The 22,603-nt window shown below is 44.1% G+C and overlaps 1 protein-coding gene across 1 annotated transcript in view; it reads right to left on the bottom strand.

The window, feature by feature from the left end:
* Positions 1–7: 7 nt before the first annotated feature.
* CD84 (CD84 molecule) overlaps positions 8–22,603 on the bottom strand; it is a 32,266-nt gene continuing 9,670 nt past the window's right edge. The window contains exons 3-8 of the mRNA XM_006752828.2: positions 12,780–13,124; positions 8,474–8,725; positions 8,030–8,149; positions 7,139–7,171; positions 4,790–4,887; positions 8–2,199 (exon numbers count right to left, since the gene is read on the bottom strand). Of these exons, the coding sequence (XP_006752891.1) occupies positions 2,134–2,199; positions 4,790–4,887; positions 7,139–7,171; positions 8,030–8,149; positions 8,474–8,725; positions 12,780–13,124 (914 nt within the window). The 3' untranslated portion in view covers positions 8–2,133. The remainder of the gene's footprint in view (positions 2,200–4,789; positions 4,888–7,138; positions 7,172–8,029; positions 8,150–8,473; positions 8,726–12,779; positions 13,125–22,603) is intronic.

Below are 22,603 nucleotides of genomic sequence, written 5' to 3'. Positions count from 1 at the left end.
TGTGCCACACATAGGCAAGGGGCTGTGACCATACATGGTGTATCTGGGGAAGTGCCCAAAATACATCATGCAGATCCAGGGCTGTTTTGTTTGTTTGTTTATGGTTGTTTCCTCATGTGGATGCCCTCTGTCTTCTTCACTCTCTGCCAAATGCTATTCATCCTTCAAGGCCCAGTTTCAGCTCTGCTTCCCCATCAGGTCTTTTCTGACTGTGCTAGCTGGTGCCACTCCAGGTCGTATGTAGTTCAGGATTTAGGTGTAGTGTCTGTGCTGGAATTGGTTTCTCAGTTAGCCCAGGGCAGACATTACACTCATCTCATACTTTGGGGGCCTTGCAGCCCCAACAAAGTGCTAAAGATAGTGGGGCCAGGGGGTTTTATGGGTCCATTCACTAGGACTGACATCCTCGTTCTGCCTAAATGCAGTTTAGTGTTGCTGTTCAGTCTGGGGTTGTTTGTGGGCATTTAGGATTTAGCTGGTTATATTTATTAGCTCATAAGGGGAGCAATTTTTCAAATACTCACTTGAGTGTTCCGCTCAGACGTGGCTGGGGAGAGGGAGGAGCACCTAACCTTGAACTGAACTCTATGACGCTCTGGGTGAAGCCTTGGGCACTGGGCTGGGCCTAGTTTCATAATCTGCAACATCATCTCTCAAGTTCCTGCTCGAGAATGACTTTGCTTCTTTCAAGTCTCTTGTTCTGATGGTTGGGTTGCACTTAGTTCCCCTAAAGTGTCAGAGATATAACTTGTCATTCTCTTTTGGAGAATGGGGTACTGGGCATGGCTTCTTGGTGTTGAGGTTGCTTGCATAATGTGTTTGCCTGGTTCTGCAGACAATGAGAACTAGTTATAGTAAGGAATCGGCTCTTGTAGTTATGGAGATTGAGAAAGCCCAAGATCTGTAGTCGGCAAGCTGGAGCGGCGATGGTATATAGTTCTAGTCTGAGTCTGAGCCTGAAGGCCTGAGAGCCAGGAGAGCTTAATGGTGTAAGTACAGTCCAAGTGCAAGTGTAAAGGCAGAAGAAGACCAATGTCCCAGCTCGAAGACACACACACACACGCACACACACACACACACACACACACAGAGAATTCTCCCTTACTTCACCTTTTTGTTCTATTCAAGCTTTCAATGGATTTAGTGATGCCCACCCAGGAAAACAGGATTAATCACTTAGTCTACAAAATCAAATGTCAATCTCACCTAGAAACACCCTCACAGATGCATTTGAGTAAAATTTAACCGAATATCTGTGCGCCCCTGGCCCCGCCAAGTTGACACGTAAAGTTAACCATCACAGAGTGACACAGAAGGAAAGCTTGGCTGGAAAAAAAGTCTCATGAAGCTTTTGAAGTAGGGCCTGAAGAGAAATGGCCCAACACACTAGAATCCCTCAGAAAGTGCCTTTTCCAGCACAGTATTTGGGGAGCGTGTCTGTACTGCTGAGAGCCACAACTCCGACGACTTCTCACGTTGTACCGTCATGTACGGTTGCACTGGTCCAGCCAGTTGTACATGAACAAAGGTTCCGGGGTAAAGGGGGCAAGTGGAGGCTGAAATGCATGCAGCTCACACTCTGAGGGGCTGCATCTGCCTAAAGGAAAAAGGGGGCCTTTGCCTAACTTTCCCAAGCCATGAACCAGGGCTTCTCCCACACATTGAGTGTCAGCAAAGCATCCTAGGTGGCGTGCCACGGCGTATCTACAGATGTGCACAATATGGGTCCTCTCTGTGTTTGGAGTTGCTGGGAAGGGTCATCACCTGTAATCACAAGAGGCCTCTAGCCACAGGCAGCCTCCAGGCATGAGCAGTCTTGGTTGTTTACTTCATTGTGCCATAAAAATATTTTGTACATGTGCTGCGATGTGAAGAAGATTGGAGAGCACTGTGCCGAGGGACTTGCCTTATTCATCCAGAAGGCAATTCACCCATTTCAGAAAGGGCCCATGTCCATCTGTCTATCTAAGCACAAGCTATGTCCGGCAGCAGAGGGCTTCCTAGTTTTCATATTGGGATGTGGCGATTTGCAGTCTTCAGGTAAGAGCTGGGCAGAGAGAGTCTGGGTCCAGGGTATCTGCCATTATCTGTGGTTATGGTTTAGTTTCCATGGAGAGGATGCTGTCTGGCAGCCTAGATCACAGATACGTAGCTTGGAGTCCTAGGTTTGCTGTCCTGAGTGCCGATGGTTTTGTCCACCTGTGCCCAAGAGGGAGAGAGAGGACATGTTAACATAAAGGTGCTGCTGGGGAATTCCGGTTCCCATGAGGAACCAGGGGAGTTGCCCTGAGGAAGAGTCTGGGGTAGCAGGGCCTTGCTCTTTGCTGAGTCTTTCACCTCTGCCCCAGCCGCCCCATTTGGAAGCCTTTGGGTCATCAACTTTCTCACCCAGAAAAAAGCAGGAGGGAATGGTTTTGATCATAGGCTTGAGGCAACAGCCAGGCTCAAGCCACTTGCTTTCCTTGTTCCTAGTTGAGGCCCAGTTCCTTCTGTACCTTCTATTCACCGTGGCAAGTCACCTCTGCTAGCATCTCTCGTGCTCCAGTTTAGAACACTGCAGGCAACCTGCCCACTGGCTTGAGGAGTCTTTGATCTTAAATCACATACTGACCAATGAATAATCGTCATTCAACTTGTCTAGAGGATTCACTTTGGGATATCTCAATTCAGGACTCCCTGATGAATTCCTCAAGTCTAGTTCTTCACACTGCGAGCTCCTCCTCTGTTTCCTCCCACTCTCCTTCAGATCCTGGTTCAAACATGTGAGCACCTTGCCCCTCACTTCTTGCTTCTCCTTCCTCCTTTCTTTTCCTTCTCTTCTTGCCTCACTCACCTCTTTTTTCCTTCTCCTTCCTTCCCTTTGGTGATCACTGAGGAAAAAAGGCCCCCTGTCTCTTTCTGTGGGGCGCTTGACTTTACAACTTACCTTTACAACTTTCCTACTTGTCTGGCTCACAGATGCCTTAAAGAATCAGCTCTTGATTTTTTACTTATGGATTCACTTACATTCCATTCCACGTTCCCAATATATCCTCCCACCATTCATTTATTATCATTATTTTCCCATTTTTCTAGACTCCTGGGTTCAAATTTATCTTTCATGATTAGCTTCCTGCATATTAGCTCAGCTATTAAACAGGAACACTTTCTAAACATTTGATTCCCCAAGGGACCCCAAAGCTGTCCTTCTGACAGTAGCAGAAATGAGGACCCTCAGATGGTGATCGCCCCTCAACAGATCCCCCAAATGGAAAGTTCTGTTAAAGGACAGGGTTTACTGTTCCTTTGCACATTCCAGGGAAAGACACTGAAGCAGAGGGACTTGTGACTGTCACTAGACCACGACAAATGGTGGTTCAGGTTGCATACTGTAAAACTCAGCTGAGGGGGCAAATGGGAGCCGAAATGAGCCTGTGTTCTACTTGCCAGTCTGTGTACCTGGTGTGGGCCGCCGGGAGGCACCTGTTTTCTTATTTTCACACCGTGAGCTAACAGAGCCCTGGGTATTGCAGAGGCTGAGGTTTCCACACTATGATCAGGGGCTCACGGGGTCCTGCACTTAAAGGGAGGGATCAGCACCCCAAACAGGCCAGCCTGTGAATAACCATTGACCTGGGGAGTAGGGCTCTGTGCATGTGTGGAAGTACCTTAGACCAAAGCCCTCAGCCAGTAGTCCTGAGAAGTCTAGGGAGGAGTCCCAAGGAAAATAGCTGGCCCCTTGTTGAATGAACAGGTGTAATAGCAGAATTGTTGGAACACATATGACAACAGGGATAAAACGTTAGAAAGGATTGGCATTATCAGAGTACTGCACTGTGGAAAATGTTGTGTTTCCTGGCTTCTCCTTGGTGGGAAGCACCTGTAAAACACCTGTCATTCACTTAGTCATGGAACCCAAGCACAGTGTTATGTGTCCCCCTTCCTACTTCTAACCCTGCCCATCACTCCTCCCTGGTAGCATTTTCACCAGGTGGACTTCTCTCCAGGCCTCAGCTCTGCTTCCACCCAGCTTTGGAGAAGTTCTGGGTCAGATGAGGGTGCGATGGGAGGGTGGGTAGCATTTGGGCAAAAAAAATCAAGAAGACGGGTTTGCATGGTGGAGACCGAGTTTCGCTTAGTCAGGGTATTAGCTTTCCATGGGCTTTATGGACCCCGCTGCCCTATCAGTCCAAACACAGTGCTAGATTCATCAGGCAGGCCTCAGTTTACCCCTTCAGGGGAGCAGCCTGGCAGAGGCACAGGGAAAGGCGATACCAGGTAAAATACTGATTCAGGGTGAAGGTGAGGGAGGGGCAGGCAGGTCAAAGGCAGGTGGGAGTTGGAGGGGTGGGACAGAGCGACTCTGAGTCTGAGCAAAGTAAGCTGCTGCTGCAGGCAGACAAGTTAATCGAGTTCAAGGGCACCTCTCTCAGCTCTGTGACCTTGGAGCCTCCTTAAGCAACCTGTTCACCTGGAACAGCCCTCACCTCACACCAGGGGCTCTCTTGTAGCTTGTCCCCTGTAGAGGGTGCTTCACTCTTAATCATGATTCTCATCTAACCTTGAGCCAGACCCCCACATGAAAGTTTAGGGCCTCATCCTGGGGCCTGCCATGGGGTGACAATTGACCACCTTTCTGTCCCCATAGAGAGAATCCTGGCATCATTTCCCTGACACGGTATTTCCCTGATATGGTATTTCCAGATTCTTGCCTGTGGCTTCTGGCGAGGCAGTGGTAAAGAGAGGCCTGCTCCCAGTGACTCCCTGACCTGGGAGAGCTGGTGAAGATCCATGAGTTGCATCAGCTCACCTTGGACAGGGAGATTTCATCGTAGATTCTGAGCTCTGCTGGCTGAGGATCTTTTGGAGCATTGACATATGTGTATATTGTGTTCTTTGAGGCAGCATCTGCATCACAAATAAAGATAGAAACACAGTATGCAAAAGGTGGATGATTTGCCGTAGCCCCCCGTGGTCAGCAAACTCATTAGTCAACAGAGCCAAATATCAACAGTACAATGATTGCAATTTCTTTTGAGAGCCAAATTTTTTAAACTTAAACTGTATAGGTAGGTACACTGTTATTAACTTAATTAGGGTACTCCTAAGGCTTAGGAAGAGCCACACTCAAGGGGCCGAACAGCCGCATGTGGCTCGCGAGCCGCAGTTTGCCAACCACGGCCCTAGCTGATTTGACTCAGTGAATAGAGCATTGGCTTATAGACCGAAGGGTCCCGGGTTGGAATCCGGTCAAGGGCATGGACCTCAGTTGCAGGCTCCTCCCTGGCCCGGACCCTGGTCGGGCTCATGCAGGAGGCAACCAATTGATGTGTTTCTCTCACATCGATATTTCTCTCTCTTTTCCTTTCTTCCACTCTCTCTAAAAAAAAAAAAAAATCAATGGAAGAATATCCTTGGGTGAGGATTAAAAAAACAACAACAAACACACACACACACACACACACAACCAAAATCAAAAGATGGATGACTTTTTAGAGATGGTCTAGTCCAGGGGTGGGCAAACTTTTTGACTCGAGGGCCACAATGGGTTCTTAAACTGGACTGGAGGGCCGGAACAAAAGCATGGATGGAGTGTTTGTGTGAACTAATACATGTTAACACTGCTGCTGGTGAAGGAGCGGAGGGGAGAGCAAGAGAACCCTCCCTCTTTCGGTTCCGCCGGCCGGATAGAACAGCCGAATGGGCTGGATTTGGCCCGCGGGCCGTAGTTTGCCCACTGCTGGTCTAGTCTAATATTTTCTTTTTAAGGTGAAGAAATGAAGCCCTAAGAGATGGCTCCCATCCTCTTGAGATGGATGCTTGGGTGTTTGGACTGTCTTTCTCTCTTCTAGGGATTCCATGTGCGATGGGAAACACCCAGCTCAAGCCTCACCCAGAGTTCAGTGGGAATTCTTTTTTCTAGAGTACCGCATTAGGCTAAAGAGACTCTTCAATCTCTGCGTGGGCAGTCAAAGTAGCTCTTCTACCCAGGCTCTTCTTAGTGTCTCTGGCACATAGCAGTGACTGCCTTGCATGGCTAGTTGTTTTTTAATGAGAAGGTCTTGGTTTTTCTACTAGATTGAGTCTCTCTAGTTATATACTGTGTTGGAATCTTCTGGTACATACATTACTGTTATTGCCTCAATGTTAAGCACATAGCAGATGCCCTACAAACATTTATTTGAGGCTTGCTCGATTGACTCACACAGTCAAACATTGATTAAGCTCCCTCCATGTGCCAGACTCTGTGTGAAGCTACAGAGAAGCAGACAGGAGAGACACGTTTCTACTTTTAATAATTTATGGGCTGGTAGAAGCACTCATCCCAGTGTACCGCTTTTCTTAGCTCCTAACATGGAACATTTTAGGACCAAGTTGAAAAGATACAGCTAGAATTTAGAGTCGTCATGTTCAAGGGCACTAACATAGCCACACTTAACAGATCTGAGATGAGCTATCTCAGAAGGATCCAACATTTCAGAGTTTAGTCCTGTCCAGCCCCTGCCTCAGACTTGATGAGTGAGCTAGACTGAGTGTTCTCTTGTCTCACTTATATATTAAAAAAAAAAAAAAGCAGCCTTTTTTCCTTCCCAAGAGACAGTAAGGCAAGCATTTCAAACTCAAAGGCTAACATGGGCCAAATAACCGAGACATGTGGCCTGCAGGCTGCGAGTTTGACATGCTTGCTGTAAGGTATTGAAGACAGATGTCTTTTTTTGAGGAACCCTGAAGATCACCTATGGCCTGAGCGGGTTGTGTGACTTCTCATCATGAGGGCAAGCCAGGGCCCATCCACGATAGGTATGGTAGCTAACACTGACTGAGTACTTGCTATGTGCCAGGCACCAGACAAGTGTTTTACATGTGGAATTCCATTTAGCCCACGACTATGCATATTTTATAATTGAGAAAATGGAGACTCACCATGATAAAATAACTGGTAGCTGATAAGGGGAAAGCTGGGACCTTCACCCCAGACCAAGCATGTCAAACTCAAAGACTAACACGGGCCAAATAAACAAGGCATGTGGCCCGCGGGCTGCGAGTTTGACTTGCGCGCCCCAGACTGTCTGCAAAGCACAAGCTTAGCCTTAACCACTCTGCCGTGAATTCGTCTCTCCCAATCGTCATCCAGAGAAACTTGTGGCTGAAAACTTACCAGGTTTCTTATGGAAGATCTTGAAGGAGGAACCTGAGGAATCAGACCAAAGGAGAGTCAAGAACCGGGAAGCGGAGGGAGAGCCTCCCACATCCAGGTTTCTTATTCTGATTTGAGCGAAGGGGAGGTTTGGGGTGGATATGGGGTCAGGACAAATAGAATGGTGTAATTTCCCCCTAAGGTGCGAAGGTCAGCTTTTCTGAGTTGAAAATAGCACAAATACAGAAGAATCCAGAGGGATCTGGAAAAATCTAGTGACAACCATGGAATACCAAATTAGGACATGTTCCTCAGTGACTCTCCAAAGTAAAAAATATGATGGAATTGAAAGTGACCCCGAAGACCCTCTAATCCAGTGGTTCTCAACCTTCTGGCCCTTTAAATACAGTTCCTAATGTTGTGACCCAACCATAAAATTATTTCGTTGCTACTTCATCACTGTAATGTTGCTACTGTTATGAATCGTCATGTAAATATCTGATATGCAGGATGGTCTTAGGCGACCCCTGTGAAAGGGTCGTTGGACCACCAAAGGGGTCGCGACCCACAGGTTGAGAACCGCTGCCCAAGCCTTATATCACATCTAAGAACTCTGAGCCAGAGAGGTAAAGATACATGCCTAATGGAGCACAGCTTATTAATGGGGGTGCTAAACTTGAACCCAAGCTATGGGCCCACTAGATACTGGTGATCCCATGAACAGATTTTGAAGAGCCTTCAGAATGATACCATACAGGCAGGGCCATCAGTCTGGGAGATTGTGTGGTTGGTGGGGTGGGGATTGTAGAAATGCTGATTTCCTGGGACAAAAGACCTCTCCACACCACCTTGGGTAAGTGACTCCAGTCCTAGGGAGAAGGAAGGTGCATTTCCACATTGGGGAAATCCTACCTCGTCCTTTCTTGCAAAAAAGGAACAAAAGCACTGAAGGTAGGATGACTATAACCAGAAAGAGCACAGCCAGTCCACTCAGCAATCCAGCATGGTGAATATGGAGGCCCGTGGGGCTATCTGGAAATGGAAGAGGCAGTGAGACAACTGGGCAGGCTTGGCCACATTCCAGGGGCATCGTCCAAATTGGGGACCCTCCAGGGGAGTACCAGAGCTTTGAGGGAAACTATACTTTCTGCTATCGAAAGTCAGGGTTAGAAACTGAACCAGGGATCATCCCTCTGGTTTGGACCTGTTTCCAGGGCTTCCTGGGAGGAGAGGCCCCTGGGGACCAGGCTTAGCATAAGGGGGGCACATTGCCCTGGAGAATGAGGCCCACACTCAGGCCTTACAGCTCTCCAGAGTGATCGGTAGGACTCCAGGAAAGATGGACAGAGCTGTTACCTGCACAGAGCTGCTGGGCAGAAATGGAGTCAGAATTGTTGCTGACGGGGTTCCGGGCTGTACAGGTGTAAGTCAGCTCTTGGTTGTTAGGAGTCTGGAAGACTTGGAGAACACTACCCTCTGTCCCCATGGGACTCCAATTGTATGTCACATTTTTTTCTTCTTTCTCCACGGAGCAGGTCAGGGTGACATTACAAGTACTGTTCGAAGATGTTGTTAAACTCTGAGTAATTTTCGGCTTCCCAAGCCTACCTATGAAGGGGAAACACATTAGCCTATACCAGCTTGTGAGGGCCAACTGCTATATTTAAAAAATTTTTTTCAAATGTTTATTAAACACGGCTATCATGTAAAAGCAAAGTATGAAAAGTTAAAATAAAATAAACCATATTCAAAACAAACGGAATAAATACTCAAAACTCACTTTCTAATTTTTTGACAATTTACCATTATTTGTGCTCTAAAAATTATTTATATCTATGTATCTGTCTTTTGTAATGATGTGTAAAGTCTTTCCAACTCTGCATGTCTTAAAATGATCTATTTGTGACATTCATGGATGGTTCTTGAAGCTATGATGCTAATAAATCAGGTGAAAAAGGATAAAAACCATATGACTTCACTCATATGTGAAATATAAAACAGAAAGTAACAAACTATCAAAATAAAACAAAAACTTAGACACAGACATCAGAATGGAGGTTACCAAAGGGGAAGACAGGTAGGGCAAAGGGGCTCAAATATATTATGGAAGGAAACTAGACTTTGGGATGTGAGCACACAATATTGTATACAGATGTTGTACACCTGACATTTATATAATGTTATTAACCAATGTCACCTGAATAAATTTAATATAAAAAATCAGCCACAGTGGGAGTATTTATATCACAGGAATTGGCAAATGCTACAAACCTGGACTTGATTTATTGTCTTGTTGATGGTTGCTCTAGACTTCAGAAAGCAATGGAGGAAAGGTTACTAAAGAAGATTAAACTTAAAAGTGTGTCCTGTCTATGGCCATTACATTGCAATAGCAACAACAACAAAAAAATTAAATTAAAAAAATAAAAACAAATTAGAAAATATTCTTCCAGTATTTGAAAGCCACTATCCAATTCAGCAAAGAAGTTGCAACTAAATGTATAAAGGGATGAAAACAAACATCTTAAAGTTATTGCAATAAGCTGCTATGAATATTTGTATACAAGTTTCTGCCTGAAATAAGATTTTGTTTCTCTGAGATAAATGCCCAAGAATGAAATCATATGTAAAACCATTTTTTTTAATTTAAAAAATGTATTGTGATAAAATATACATGGCATAACATTTAGTATTCTAACCATTTTAAAAAATGTATTTTATTGATTTTTTACAGAGAGGAAGAGAGAGAGATAGAGAGTTAGAAACATTGATCAGCTGCCTCCTGCACATCTCCTACTGGGGATGTGCCCACAACCAAGGTACATGCCCTTGACCAGAATCGAACCTGGGACCCTTTAGTCCGCAGGCCGACGCTCTATCCACTGAGCCAAACCGGCTTCGGCTTAACCATTTTTAATTGTACGGTTAAGTACATTCACGTTGTTGTGCAAACATCACTGCTATTTATCTGAGGACTCCCCTTCCCCTTTAAAATAGGTTCTATCTTTTAGAGCAATTTAAGGTTCTTAAAAACACTGAGTAGAAAGTACAGGGAGTTACCATGTGTACCCTGCCCCATTCACTCACAGCCTCCTCCATCATCAACATCCCCACCAGAGTGGTACACACAATAGATAATGTACATTGATGCACTATCATGATCACCCAAAGTTCACAGGTGATATACACTCTCGGTGTTGTATATTCTATGAGTTTTGACAAATATGTAGTGACATGTATTCAGCATGATAGATCATACAGTAGAGTTTCACTGCCCTGAAAGCCCTCTGTGCTCTGCTTGCTTATCCCTCCCTCCCCCAAACCCCTGGCAAGCACCGATCCTTTACTGTCTCCATGGCTTAAGTTACCTCCACACCTTTTCATGGCTTTTTAGCTCTCTCCAGATCTCAGAACTTCTAAGAGTAATTTTTCATTAAAAAGAAAATAGCCAATCTATTTAAATTCCCACCAGCAATGTATGAGTGACCCAGTTTCTCCACATCCTCACCAGCATTTAGGGTTATCACTATTTTTCATTTTGGCCATTTTGGATTAAACAAAACAACTTGCTCAAGGTCACATAGCTGGCAAGAGGTCTAATTCCAACTAAAATATTTCTTAATATGTGAATGGTTAAATAATCTCGTACATCTATGCTATGAAAGGTTCTCCTATAATGAAAGACAAACTATTGATACTTGCAATAGTTAGGATGACTCCTCAAAAGCATGCATACTGTGCGATTCCATCTATGTAAACGTTTGTGAACTAACATAATTACCGATATGAACAATGGATCAATGTCTTCCAGGAGCTTGGGAGGGGAAAGGGGCAGTAACGAGTGACTATAAAGGGATGAGGAACGTCTGGTGATGGCACAGTTAAGTATCTTGATTGTGGAAGTAGTTACATGAAGCTACATCTTATCTGTATATATAAAAGCCTTAAGCGACCAAACAACCAAACAATCGAATGACAGATCGCTATGATGCGCACTGACCACCAGGGGGTAGACACTCAAAGCAGGAGCTGCCCCCTGGTGGTCAGTGTGCTCCCACAGCGGGAGCGCTGCTCAGCTGACTGACCTGTCCCAGTGGCTCACAGCCCTGCAGCAGCCACTCCCTCCCTCAGTAGCCCTGCAGATCCAATCTCTGGAGAATGGGCCAAGCACTGATGGACTGGTGCCACCGGCACAATCACGCCAGTGCCGCTTCCCCTCCCTAGATGCTCCGCAAGGAAGAAATGATATGAAAGTGGCCACCAGGTGGCTTCTGACAACTGGTGCGAACATCAGCGGGATAGATCTGGATCCCAGGCTGGCAAGGGCATCCTACTGCCTGCCCGGAGGGCTGATTGCATCCTGCCCCCCACTCCCCCCACCTCGGGATGGGCCCAGATGCAGGGCTCACAGCTGGTGAGCACTGCTGTGGCGGCATGAGCCTCTCCCGATAGGGACTGACTGGCACAAGCCCACGTCAGGTGCAGTCGGGGCAGGATGAACGGGAGCGGTAGGCAGGAGTTGCCGGTGGTGTTGGACTGCGGGTTTCAGCCCAATCCCTGCAGGCAACCCTGAGGGATCCCACCTGTTCACAAATTCATGCACCGGGCCTCTAGTATATATAAAAGCCTAAGTGACCTTTCGACTATTCCACCGATAGCTAACACACGCATTGGCATGAAAACATGGAACAGATGGATGAATTTCAGAGAGACGGGGGAGGGGGGAGGCAAGATGAGATTCACCACAGATCTTATATGCATACTAGAGGCCCAGTGCATGGATTTGTGCACCGGTGGAGTCCCTTGGCCTGGCCTAGGGGGATCAGGCCAATACCAGCAGTCCAACATCCCCTGCGGGGTCCCAGATTGTGAGAGGGTGCAGGCCAGGCTGAGGGACCCCACTGGTGCACTAATCCATGCCCTGGGCCTCTACTATGTAAATAAATTGCACAGAGCGACACGTATACTCACACATAAATCAGTGCCTGTGTAAGTGGTGAAATCTAAAGTAAGCTCTATTTCTTGCACAGATGCCAATTTCCTGGTTTTGACATTGAACTATCTATCTATATAAAAGCCTAATTTGCAAAGTGTCCCCTCTGGAGTTCAACTGATAGGGAGTCCCTTCGCTTGCTATGATGAGCGATGACCACCAGGGGGCAGCACAGAACGAAGGAAGGCCCTGGCCAGCAGCTGGCAGCTGCTAGGAACCCTACTGGTGCACAAATTTCTTGCACTGGGCCTCTAGTAGTTATATAAGATGTTACCATTGGGAGAGACCGAGTATAGTGGACACAGAACCTCCCTGTACATGTCTTTACACCTTTCTATGTACCTGTAATTATTTCAAAATAAAAAGTTTTCTAAAGTACTTTGCACACACTGTCTCACGTGGTCCTCACAATAACCATGGGAAGTGAATACTATGATTATTCACATTTTATAGAAAAGAAAAACAAGGCCATGGGACAAATGCTGATAGAAGGTTACATTGCTAAAAACAAGCAAAGCCATACCCTCTTGAAAAGTATTAATATAGTGATGCTTATTTATAAGCATAAAATGATTTAGGGAACCCAGTAGTCAGAAATACAGTTGTTCTGCAATAGCAAATTTGCAAAGTAAAAATAAAAAACAAGCCCTTTATCTTCCCATGACTTACGATAAACTTGAAGTTTGTAGGTCCTGGTGAGTGTCTCCTTTTCAGAGTTCTCTGTATTTATGTCAGCTCTGTAGATCGCTGCATCTTCCAGCCTCAGATTGCTGATCTCCAAGTTGTAGTTCTGACTTGAGACGTTTACTCGTTGTTTATAGTTTTGGTGGGTCACAATGACTTGGAGGGGTGCGCCTGGGAGGGCCACTACAACAGCAACGGATGTTTTGGAACTCACCCAGTTAATGTTGGTAATCTGCTGTATGTTTTGGATATTTAAAGGGAAAGTAACTGTTTCCCCCAGAATCCCATTCACGGTGAGCATGTTTGTGTTGCTTTCAGCTGCTTCCAGACCTGAGGACATAAATAGAAAATTGTAGCCATTTGGCTGTTGCACTGTTCAGAGCTCCCTGTCTCCCCAGGCTGGAGTCTCCCTTAGGCGCTCCCATGGATACAGATCACCCAGTTTCTTGAGGATGCCTTTTTTTTTTAAATTTTTTATTACAAAGGATATTACATATGTGTCTATTTTCCCCCCGGCCTAGACAGTCCCCTAGCCTCCCCTATCCCCCAGTGTCTTATGTCCATTGGTTATGCTTATATGCATGCATACAAGTCCTTTGGTTGATCTCTTACCCCACTACCTCCCGCCCCCCAACCCTCCCCGGCCTTCCCGCAGCAGAGTTCCATCCATGCCGTTGCAAATGGTAAGAGTTCCTTCCTTTTTAGAGCAGCATAGTATTCCATTGTGTAGATGTACCACAGTTTTCTAATCCATTCATCTACTGATGGGCACTTAGGCTGTTTCCAGATCTTAGCTATGGTGAATTGTGCTGCTATGAACATAGGGGTGCATATATCCTTTCTTATTGGTGTTTCAGGTTTCTTGGGATATATGAGGATGCCTTTTTGTTTTGGTATTCTACCCTAGACATATTTAATGTTTTATGATGGATACATTTTTTTTAAGGATTATCATTCAAAAATGAAGTTTCCCAGTGAATTTCCAAGGATCCATTTAATTAAAAACATGTTTATCTAGACTTACAGACTCTGAAAGCTAGGAGGAGCATAAACCTCCATGAGGTCTGAGATACTGAATGTCTTTCTTTCCCAATATCAGATGTCCAAGAAGTGGAAAGGTTGCGGGAGGGCCTGGGATGGCTCTTGTGGTCTTTGCACAAAGGTTACATTTATGCTTCTATTCCTAGCAGGTACAGTGCTCTGGAGTAAATACTCCCTAAGTTCACGATATGGGGGATCTTTTTTGTAAACTAGAGTATCTCCAGTCCCCAGAAGAGTACCTGACACACAGTGGGTGGTTAGTAAATACTTCTGGGACATAGTGATAAATGGATTTCACTTGTGTGTTGCCTAGAATGTCTTGGAACAACTTCTGAAGTAAAGTTCATCCATTCATTCGTACATTTATGAATGAATGAATATATTTATTCAAGGTCAGCTTTTTAAAAAAAATATATTTTATTTATTTTTTACAGAGAGGAAGGGAGAGAGATAGAGAGTTAGAAACATCGATGAGAGAGAAACATAGATCAGCTGCCTCCTGCACATCTCCTATTGGGGATGTGCCCGCAACCCAGGTACATGCCCTTGACCGGAATCGAACCTGGGACCTTTCAGTCCGCAGGCCGACGCTCTATCCATTGAGCCAAACCAGCTTTGGCTCAAGGTCAGCTTTGTTTCAGATACTGTGGTAGGTATTTATTAATGTAATCTATCATACCAATGTTTGTTGAGCAAACTACTCTTTTAAGCATTAGGAAAAACACACCGAGGCCAGGAGACAAACTATTGATGGAAGATTACAGCACTAATGTAAATAAGGAGATGGGGATACAATGGTGAACAAAAATAAATATACTTCCTGCTCTCCAGGATGTAACAGTTAAATAAAGAGACCAATGTGGACGAGGTAACCACAAACGGTTAAAGACAAAGCAAGTAAGTATTATGGTGGTTGAGGGAGAAGAGCAAGAGGGGCTTGATCTGTTTTGGGAATCCAGGAACACTTTCTAGTAAAAGCTGAAGGATGAGTGTATTTATTTAGTTATTCCTCACCTGAGGATATTTTTCCATTGGATTTTTAGAGAGAGTGGAAGAGAGAAGGAAAGACAGAGAGAAATATCAATGTGAGAGAAACACATTGGTTGGTTGCCCCCAGGGTCCAGACCAGGGAGGAGCATGCAACTGAAGTATGTGCCCTTGATTGGATTTGAACTCGGGACCCTTCGGTCTACAGGCTGACACTCTATCCACTGAGCCAAACCTGTCAGAGCAAGAATGAGTGTTTTTAAAATCTAACAGGAGAAGAAAAAAGAATTAAAGGTTTATTTTTCTTTCCCTCCATCACCTAATAAAATAAAGTGATTTAATACATAATTTGTGAAAAGAAAGGCACTCTATATAATAATGGTATACACACCCGCTGGGAGGCTAGTGTGCCCAGAGAGGGCATGGAAACTCTGTACACCCTCCTCATCTGGCCCTGTTAACCTCCTCACGTGGCTCTTCCTAAATCACATCTTTGTAATACACTGGGATCAGTAAGGAAATGCTTCTCTGAGTTCTGTGAGCTGTTCTAGCAAATCAGCAAACCTGCAGTAGGGTTGCTGGGCACTGGATTTATAGCTGGTGGGTCAGAAACACAGGAGGCCTGGACTTGTGACTGATGTCTGGAGCGGGGGCAATCTTCTGAGCTCTTTAACTTGTGGGATCTGGCGCTACTCCAGGTAGAGAGTGTCAGTAGTGTATTGAGTTGTTGGATTCCAGGTTGTATCTGGAAAACTGGTGAATTGGTCACTGGTGTTGAAACACCTCAGATGGGGCCCGGCCAGTTTGGCTCAGTGGTTGAGCATCTACCTATGAACCCAGAGATCACGGTTCGATTCCTGGTCAGGGCACATGCCCAGCTGCAAGCTCGATCCCAGTAGAGGGCCTGCAGGAGGCAGCCGATCAATGATTCTCTCTCATTATTGATGTTTCTATCTCTCTCCTTCTCCCGTCTTCTCTGAAATCAATTTAAAAATTTTAAAAAGCAAAGGGATTTTTAACCTGTCTCACTAAGGCCGCCTTTGTCCTCAGCCAGTAAGCAGTTCCTGAATGAACCCAGGGGCTGCAAATATAAACCTCTTTTCTTTCAGACTAACCAACATTTCCTCTGAGGAAGACCACCGCAGGCCAGGCCTGACGACTTAGTTAGGGGAGGATATGTAATAGGGCCCTGAGGGGTGCGAGAGACTAAGGACCCTCATTTACAAACGTTAAGTGCTATCTATATGCCAGATGCTGTGTTAGGGACTCAGGGGTGAATAGGACATGGCTGCAGTCCTGGTAAAGACAGACGTGTATACAAGTACTGCATTCAATGTGATGTGTGGTAAGAGCACAAGGAACACACCATTGGGGGACCGAGCAGAAACTAAGGTAAAAAGCAAAGGCAGGAGTCATAGTTTACCAAGAGAATGAAAGAGAAAATTCATTCTCTTGAACATGAATTCTCTCCAGGTAAACTGTCCCATTGGGCTAATGACATCAGGTAGAGGGACATGTGGAGGGTCCCAGCTGAGTCTCTGGATGTCCAGATATAGTTTATGTGACTTGTGCAGTCACACAGACCCTTGAGCTCAGAGAGACCCTGAATTTGGTTTAATGATGCTGTGCCACCTTGAAATTCTTCATAGTATTTGAACAAGGAGCCCCATATTTCATGCTGTGCTGGGTTCTACAAATTATACAACTGGTCCTGGTGCCATATCTTAAGGCTTTTTTTTTTTTTTTTTTTTTTTAACATAAGGCCCCTAGTACCTAATTGCCATTCTGCACGTTGGATTCAGGTCAGATATGAGAAGATGGATAAAGTGTGGGTGCCATTGCCTCATCATTTTGGTGGGTTCTTTCAACAGACTCCAGGAAGTGTGTAGGCAGTTTGCTAAAGTAGAGTTCTTAGTGTTAGAGCAGTTGGGTAGCCACAACATGGTGGATGTGGGGTGCTGCTTTTGTAGTTGGTGTATCTTATCTTCCATGGCAAGTCATCAGGAAGTGGTGCAGGCTGGGTGGCAGATAGAAGGAGCTGGGGGAAGTCCTGCAGCTATTGTGCTGCTGCTGTGGTGAGAATTCTGGGCTTGCTGAGAAATGGCCTAGGGTTTGTACAGGCATAAGGTAAAGATTCCACCACCTTCAAATGTTCCAACCGTGATGTAAGAGAGGCAGCTGCAAAACCTTAGCATGTAGTGGAAAGAGAGGGAGGCTGAAGATGTAGGTGCTAGTCCTTACATGTATGAGCTAGGTAACCTTATAAAATCACAAAACCTTTCTGAGTCTCAGTTTCTTCATTCATAGAATGGAAATAATAGCTATAAAATTGCCCTACCTAATCAGTGATCAGCAAATCATACACTATGAGTGAAAATGCTTCACTAACCATCAAGCAAATACATGTTAGTTATGTCTGAGGTTAACAGTGACAATAAGGATGAGAATCATCCTCCTCATCTCTTTTTTATTAATTAATTAATTAAAAAATTGATTTCAGAGAGGAACGGATTGGGAGGAAGAGATATAGGGTGTCCCAAAATTGACGCAAGATTTGAATTTTACGTGAGCATTAACAACAACAACAACAAAAAGTAAAAGCCTAATTTTACTTGGTTTATTGAATCAGATTCTAATATCTGTTGCCCTTTGATTTCAATCCCTTCAATTTGATAAGCATTACCAAGTACCAATTATGGCCCAGGAGCAGGGACAATGAAGACCAATGAAGACCACGGCTTTGTGTATGTGCCAGCAAAGCCTTGGGGGACATTTACCCAATGTGCTATTCCATATATAACCCTATACTGTATACTTTATGAATCAATAAAAAATTTACAATTTTTAATTATAAACCTGTGTTTTCTATCCAAATTACTTCTTGCGTGAATTTTGGGACACGCTATAGAAACATCAATGATGAGAGAACCATCGATTGGCAGCTTTCTGCATGCCTCACACTGGGGATTGAGGCCCCAACCTGGGCATGTGCCCTGACGAGGAATTAAACCGTGACCTCCTGGTTCATAAGCTGATACTCAACCACTCAAGCTGGCCAGACCATCATCTTCTTTATTATCATCTTAATAATTGGTACATGCCCTTGAAGGCGTCCCTAGTCTATCCCTATGATGGCCATGGCCAGGCCCATACAGAAGAAGGTATAAAGAGTCATTATTAAAGGTTAATTCAAGTAGAGCCCTGGGTTTGTTTTTTTTAGGTACCACCCACTTTACTTGGTGAACTTTATTTTTCTCTTAAAAACTTCAGTGTTAAAACAATCCCATTTACCATTGCACCAAAAAAAAAAAAATTAAGATACTTAGAAATAAACTTAACTAAGGAGGTAAAAGACCTGTACTCAGAAAACTACAGAACATTGAAAAAAGAGATAGAGGAAGGCATAAACAAATGGAGGAATATACTATGTTCATGGATTGGTAGAATCAACATCATTAAAATGTCTATACTACCCAAAGCAATTTATAGATTCACCACAAACTGCCTGGTATTGGCACACACAAAAAAAAGACAAGAACAGACATATAGACCAATGGAACTAAACAGAGAACCCAGAAATAGACCCAAGCCATTATGCTCAATTAATATTTGACAAAGGAGGCAATAGCATACAATGGAGTCAAGACAGTCTCTTCAATAAATGGTGCTGGGAAAATTAGTCAGATATCTCCAAAAAAATTGAACTAGGTCACCAACTTACACCATACACAAAAACAAACTCAAATGGTTAAAGGACTTAAATGTAAGCTGGGAAGCCATAAAAATCTTAGAAGACTCCATAGGCAGCAAAATATCAGACATATGTCATAGTAATAGCTTTATCAATATAGCTCCTAGGACAATGGAAACTAAGGAGAAAATAAACAAATGGGACTACATCAAAATAAAAAGCTTCTGCACTGCAAAAGAAACCATCAATAAAACAATAAGAAAGCCCACTGCATGGGAGAACATATTTGCCAATGCTATTGCAGATAAGGGTTTAATCTCCAAAATTTACAGGGAACTCGTACAACTTAACAAAAGGAAGATAAACAACCCAATCAAAAAATGGGCAAAGGACCTAAGTAGACACTTTTCAAAAGAGGACATACAGAAGGCTGAGAGACATATGAAAACATGCTCAAAGTCACTAAACATCCGAGAGATGCAAATCAAAACAATGAGGTACCATCTCACACCTGTCAGAATGACTATCAACAACAAATCAACAAACAAGTGCTGGCGAGGATGTGGAGAAAAAGGAACCCTCATTCACTGCTGGTGGGAATGCAGACTGGTGCAGCCACTGTGGAGATCAGTATGGAGTTTCTTCAAAAATTTAAAAATGGAACTCCCATTTACCCCAATAATCCCACTCCTAGGACTATATCAGAAACACAAATTAGAAAGACTATATGTACCCTTATCTTCATAGCAGCACAATTTACCATAGCTAAAATTTGGAAACAGCTTAAGTGCCCATCACAGATGAGTGGATTAGAAAACTGTGGTACATCTACACAATGGAATACTATGCTGCTATAAAAAAAGAAGGAACTTTTACCATTTGCAACAGCATGGATGGAACTGGAGAGCATATGCTAAGTGAAATAAGCCAGTTGGAGAAAGATAAATATCACATGATCTCACTCATGTGTGGGATATAATGATCAACATAAACAGATGAGCAAATATGGATCCAGAGACAAGATGGCACTGAGCAGACCGTCCAACCTCAGGGAGAAGGTGGGGGTTGGGGGGTGGGCTTAGAGATCAACCATAGGACTTGTATGCATGCATATTAGCATGACCAATGGACACAGACACTGGGGCGGTGGGGCCTTGCCCTTAGGGGTGGGAGTTGGGGGGTGTTAATCAGGGGAAAAAAGGAGACATGTAATATTTTAAACAATAAAAAGCAACAACAAACTTCAGTGTTTTTTGTTTTGTTTTGTTTTGTTTTTAAAGACTCTCCATGGCTGTTTCAGACAGAGAAATGAAGCCACAGAGCCCTGTCGCTGCTTGGACTCCCAAGACTCGCCTCCTGTTGCCATTGGAGTTGGTCATCTGTAATCCAGGAGCTGTTGCAACAGAATCACTGTTTCCTTCTGTGACTGATCCCCAGGAGGGGTGCTTTGGGTGGGACCCCTCAAAGGGATCCTTAATAAAAGTGTAGAAGCAGGAGAATGTGTAATGTAGGTTAAATAAGTATAGATTGGAATAACAGCGGAGAGAGGTAAGGCAGGAGATGTAAAGAGATATGGCTTAGATTTGGGACAGCCTTGAGTTTAATGTCTACACCACAGAGGGGAGCTATTAAAGTTTTGGAGGATGAAGATTAAAATAATGTTTTAGGGTCATAGTAATATAGTAATGATGTGTAGAAAAAGTAGGAAGGAAGAGAAGCCGGCCTTGAGAGACCATTTCGGAGCCTCCTATAGCCTTCTGGGCATTAACCAGAGGATGATGGGGGAATAGAAAGGAAGGGTTAAATTTGAGAGATTGTACAAAGAAAGGCAAGTAATAAGGACATCTAAAATAATTCAGTTGTTCAAATGCGTGCGCACACACACACAGGTGGGCAAAAGTAGGTTTACAGTTATGAGTCTGCAAAACAGAGTTTATTCTTGTATTACTATTTATTTATTAATTATTGTACTATTTATTTGTATTATATAAACCTTCTTTTGTCAATCAATTATATATATACACATGTGTATATATAATTGATCTTAGAGAGGGGGGAGGGAGAGAGGAAGAGAAGCATCAATGTGGGAGACATACATCTATCAGTTGCCTCCTCCATGGAGCCCCAACTTGGGATCCAACCCACATCCTAGGCATGTGCCCTGACTGGGAATTGAACCAGAGACCTTCTAGTGCATGGGATGACATTGCAACCAACTGAGCCACACTGGCCAGGGCAACAATACATTTTTCGTGTCTACTTTATGTCAGTGGAAAACCAATTCATGTTATTTTGGAAGGAAGTCAAAGTAGAAGACAAGTTCAGGTTTAGAAATATTGAATTTGGATGATGTTGGACCATCTAAGTAAGAAGTTGGAAGAATGGAAAATAAGGAGAATGGGTTTAAATATTATTTGTGGGGGGCTGTAGTAGAATCTTCTAGTTGTTTTCCTATATTTTTTCTCCTTAGAGCTTTGTAGTAACAGAATTTTAATTTGTAGAAGGAAATAGAGTCACCTATTGCCCACTTTTCTGCTAGCTAAGTTTGATCATAAGACTAAGTTCAGGTCAACAGGATGAAAGTGAAAGTGTTGCATATGACTTCTGTGTCTTTAAGAAGAAGGCACTTCGCTTTATTTATCTCTTTCTTGCTTCTTGCAGGCGGGATCTCAGATGGACATTTGGGATCAGGAAGATGAAGTCAAGTACTAAAAATGGTGAAGCAGGAAGATTGAAAAAGTGTGGACTCCCGATGACCTTGGGAACTATTCTACCGAGGGAACTGCCAACCCTGCTGTTTTTAAGAGGATGTTTATTACAACTGTTTCCTGAAAAGAATTCCTGAATCTGCCTCCCAGTCCTTCACTCTGCAAGGCAGTCTAACATTTCTAAAGTTTATGGATTGTCCCTCAATCAAACACAAAACACAGTCTCTCTAAACCCTGAAACTGATCCTTTCCAACTCTTACTCCAAGGCTGGGTGAGAAACAGTTGCCTATGAAGGGCTATGATAAGATTACTCGGCCCACCACCTTTGATATTTCAGGTTCTTTCTTTGATTCCAGCCAGCTATCAGAACAGAATAAAAGCCAAAACCGGTTTGGCTCAGTGGATAGAGCGTCAGCCTGCGGACTGAGAGGTCCCGGGTTCGATTCCGGTCAAGGGCATGTATCTTAGTTGCGGGCACGTTCCCAGTGGGGAGTGTGCAGGAGGCAGCTGATTGATGTTTCTCTCTCATCGATGTTTCTAACTCTCTATCCCTCTCCCCTCCTCTCTGTAAAAAAATCAATAAAAATGTATTTTAAAAAAAGAGTGAAGGGGCAAGGATAGGACCAGCTAGAAAGTAAAAAGTTTAGGGGCACGGGTTTTGAATGTTGGTAGGTTTGAACCTAGCTGTGTCACCATGAGAACATTTTTTGGACTTATCTGATCCTCAGGTTCCTTACCTCTACAATATGGATAACTGTTAAATACAATTTTGAAGATAAAGCACTTAGCACAATGCCTGGTACATATTAATCGTGGTTGTATTATTGTTTTGATGAATGTCAAAATGTTGAGAAAATGCCACTATCGGGAACACACTGGGAGTCTACCCAAGATTTATTGAGGGGATGAAAAGATTGCTGAGCAGCCTTGGGAGCCCAGGGGCGAGGTGAGCCATGTTTATAACATCTCCTAGTGAGGATGGTTTCCTCACTGTCATATGCCAGACCGCAGAAGGGAAGGGTAGGAGACAGGCAGGACTTCTCAAGGAGAAGCAAAGGCAGGAAAAGGCTGGAACCCTGGAGTGTGGGCTTAAATGGGAAAGTACAGTCATTGTGCCCCTTAGGTAGCTATGGTGAGAGGGAACCCGAGGGGAAGGATGCCACCAGCTGGGACAGAGAGCACTATAAACAGGCTGTTTATGGAGGTGGCCTCCCCCTCCTGGGAGGAAAGGTGGGCGTCTTTCCCATCCTAATATACCTTTCTGTGTTTTAGGTGGTAACTCCTGTTTTCCTGAATGAATCCATGTATATAGGTGGACTCTACACATGTGCAGTTCATGATAAAGTAGCTGCCAAAAACCACTGACTGGAAGAAGGCAATA

This window comes from Myotis davidii, unplaced genomic scaffold (genome assembly GCF_000327345.1).
Source record: "Myotis davidii unplaced genomic scaffold, ASM32734v1 scaffold251, whole genome shotgun sequence".
NCBI lineage: Eukaryota > Metazoa > Chordata > Mammalia > Chiroptera > Vespertilionidae > Myotis > Myotis davidii.
Note: the sequence above shows the minus strand (reverse complement) of the source record. Positions and strands in the feature narration are given on the sequence as shown.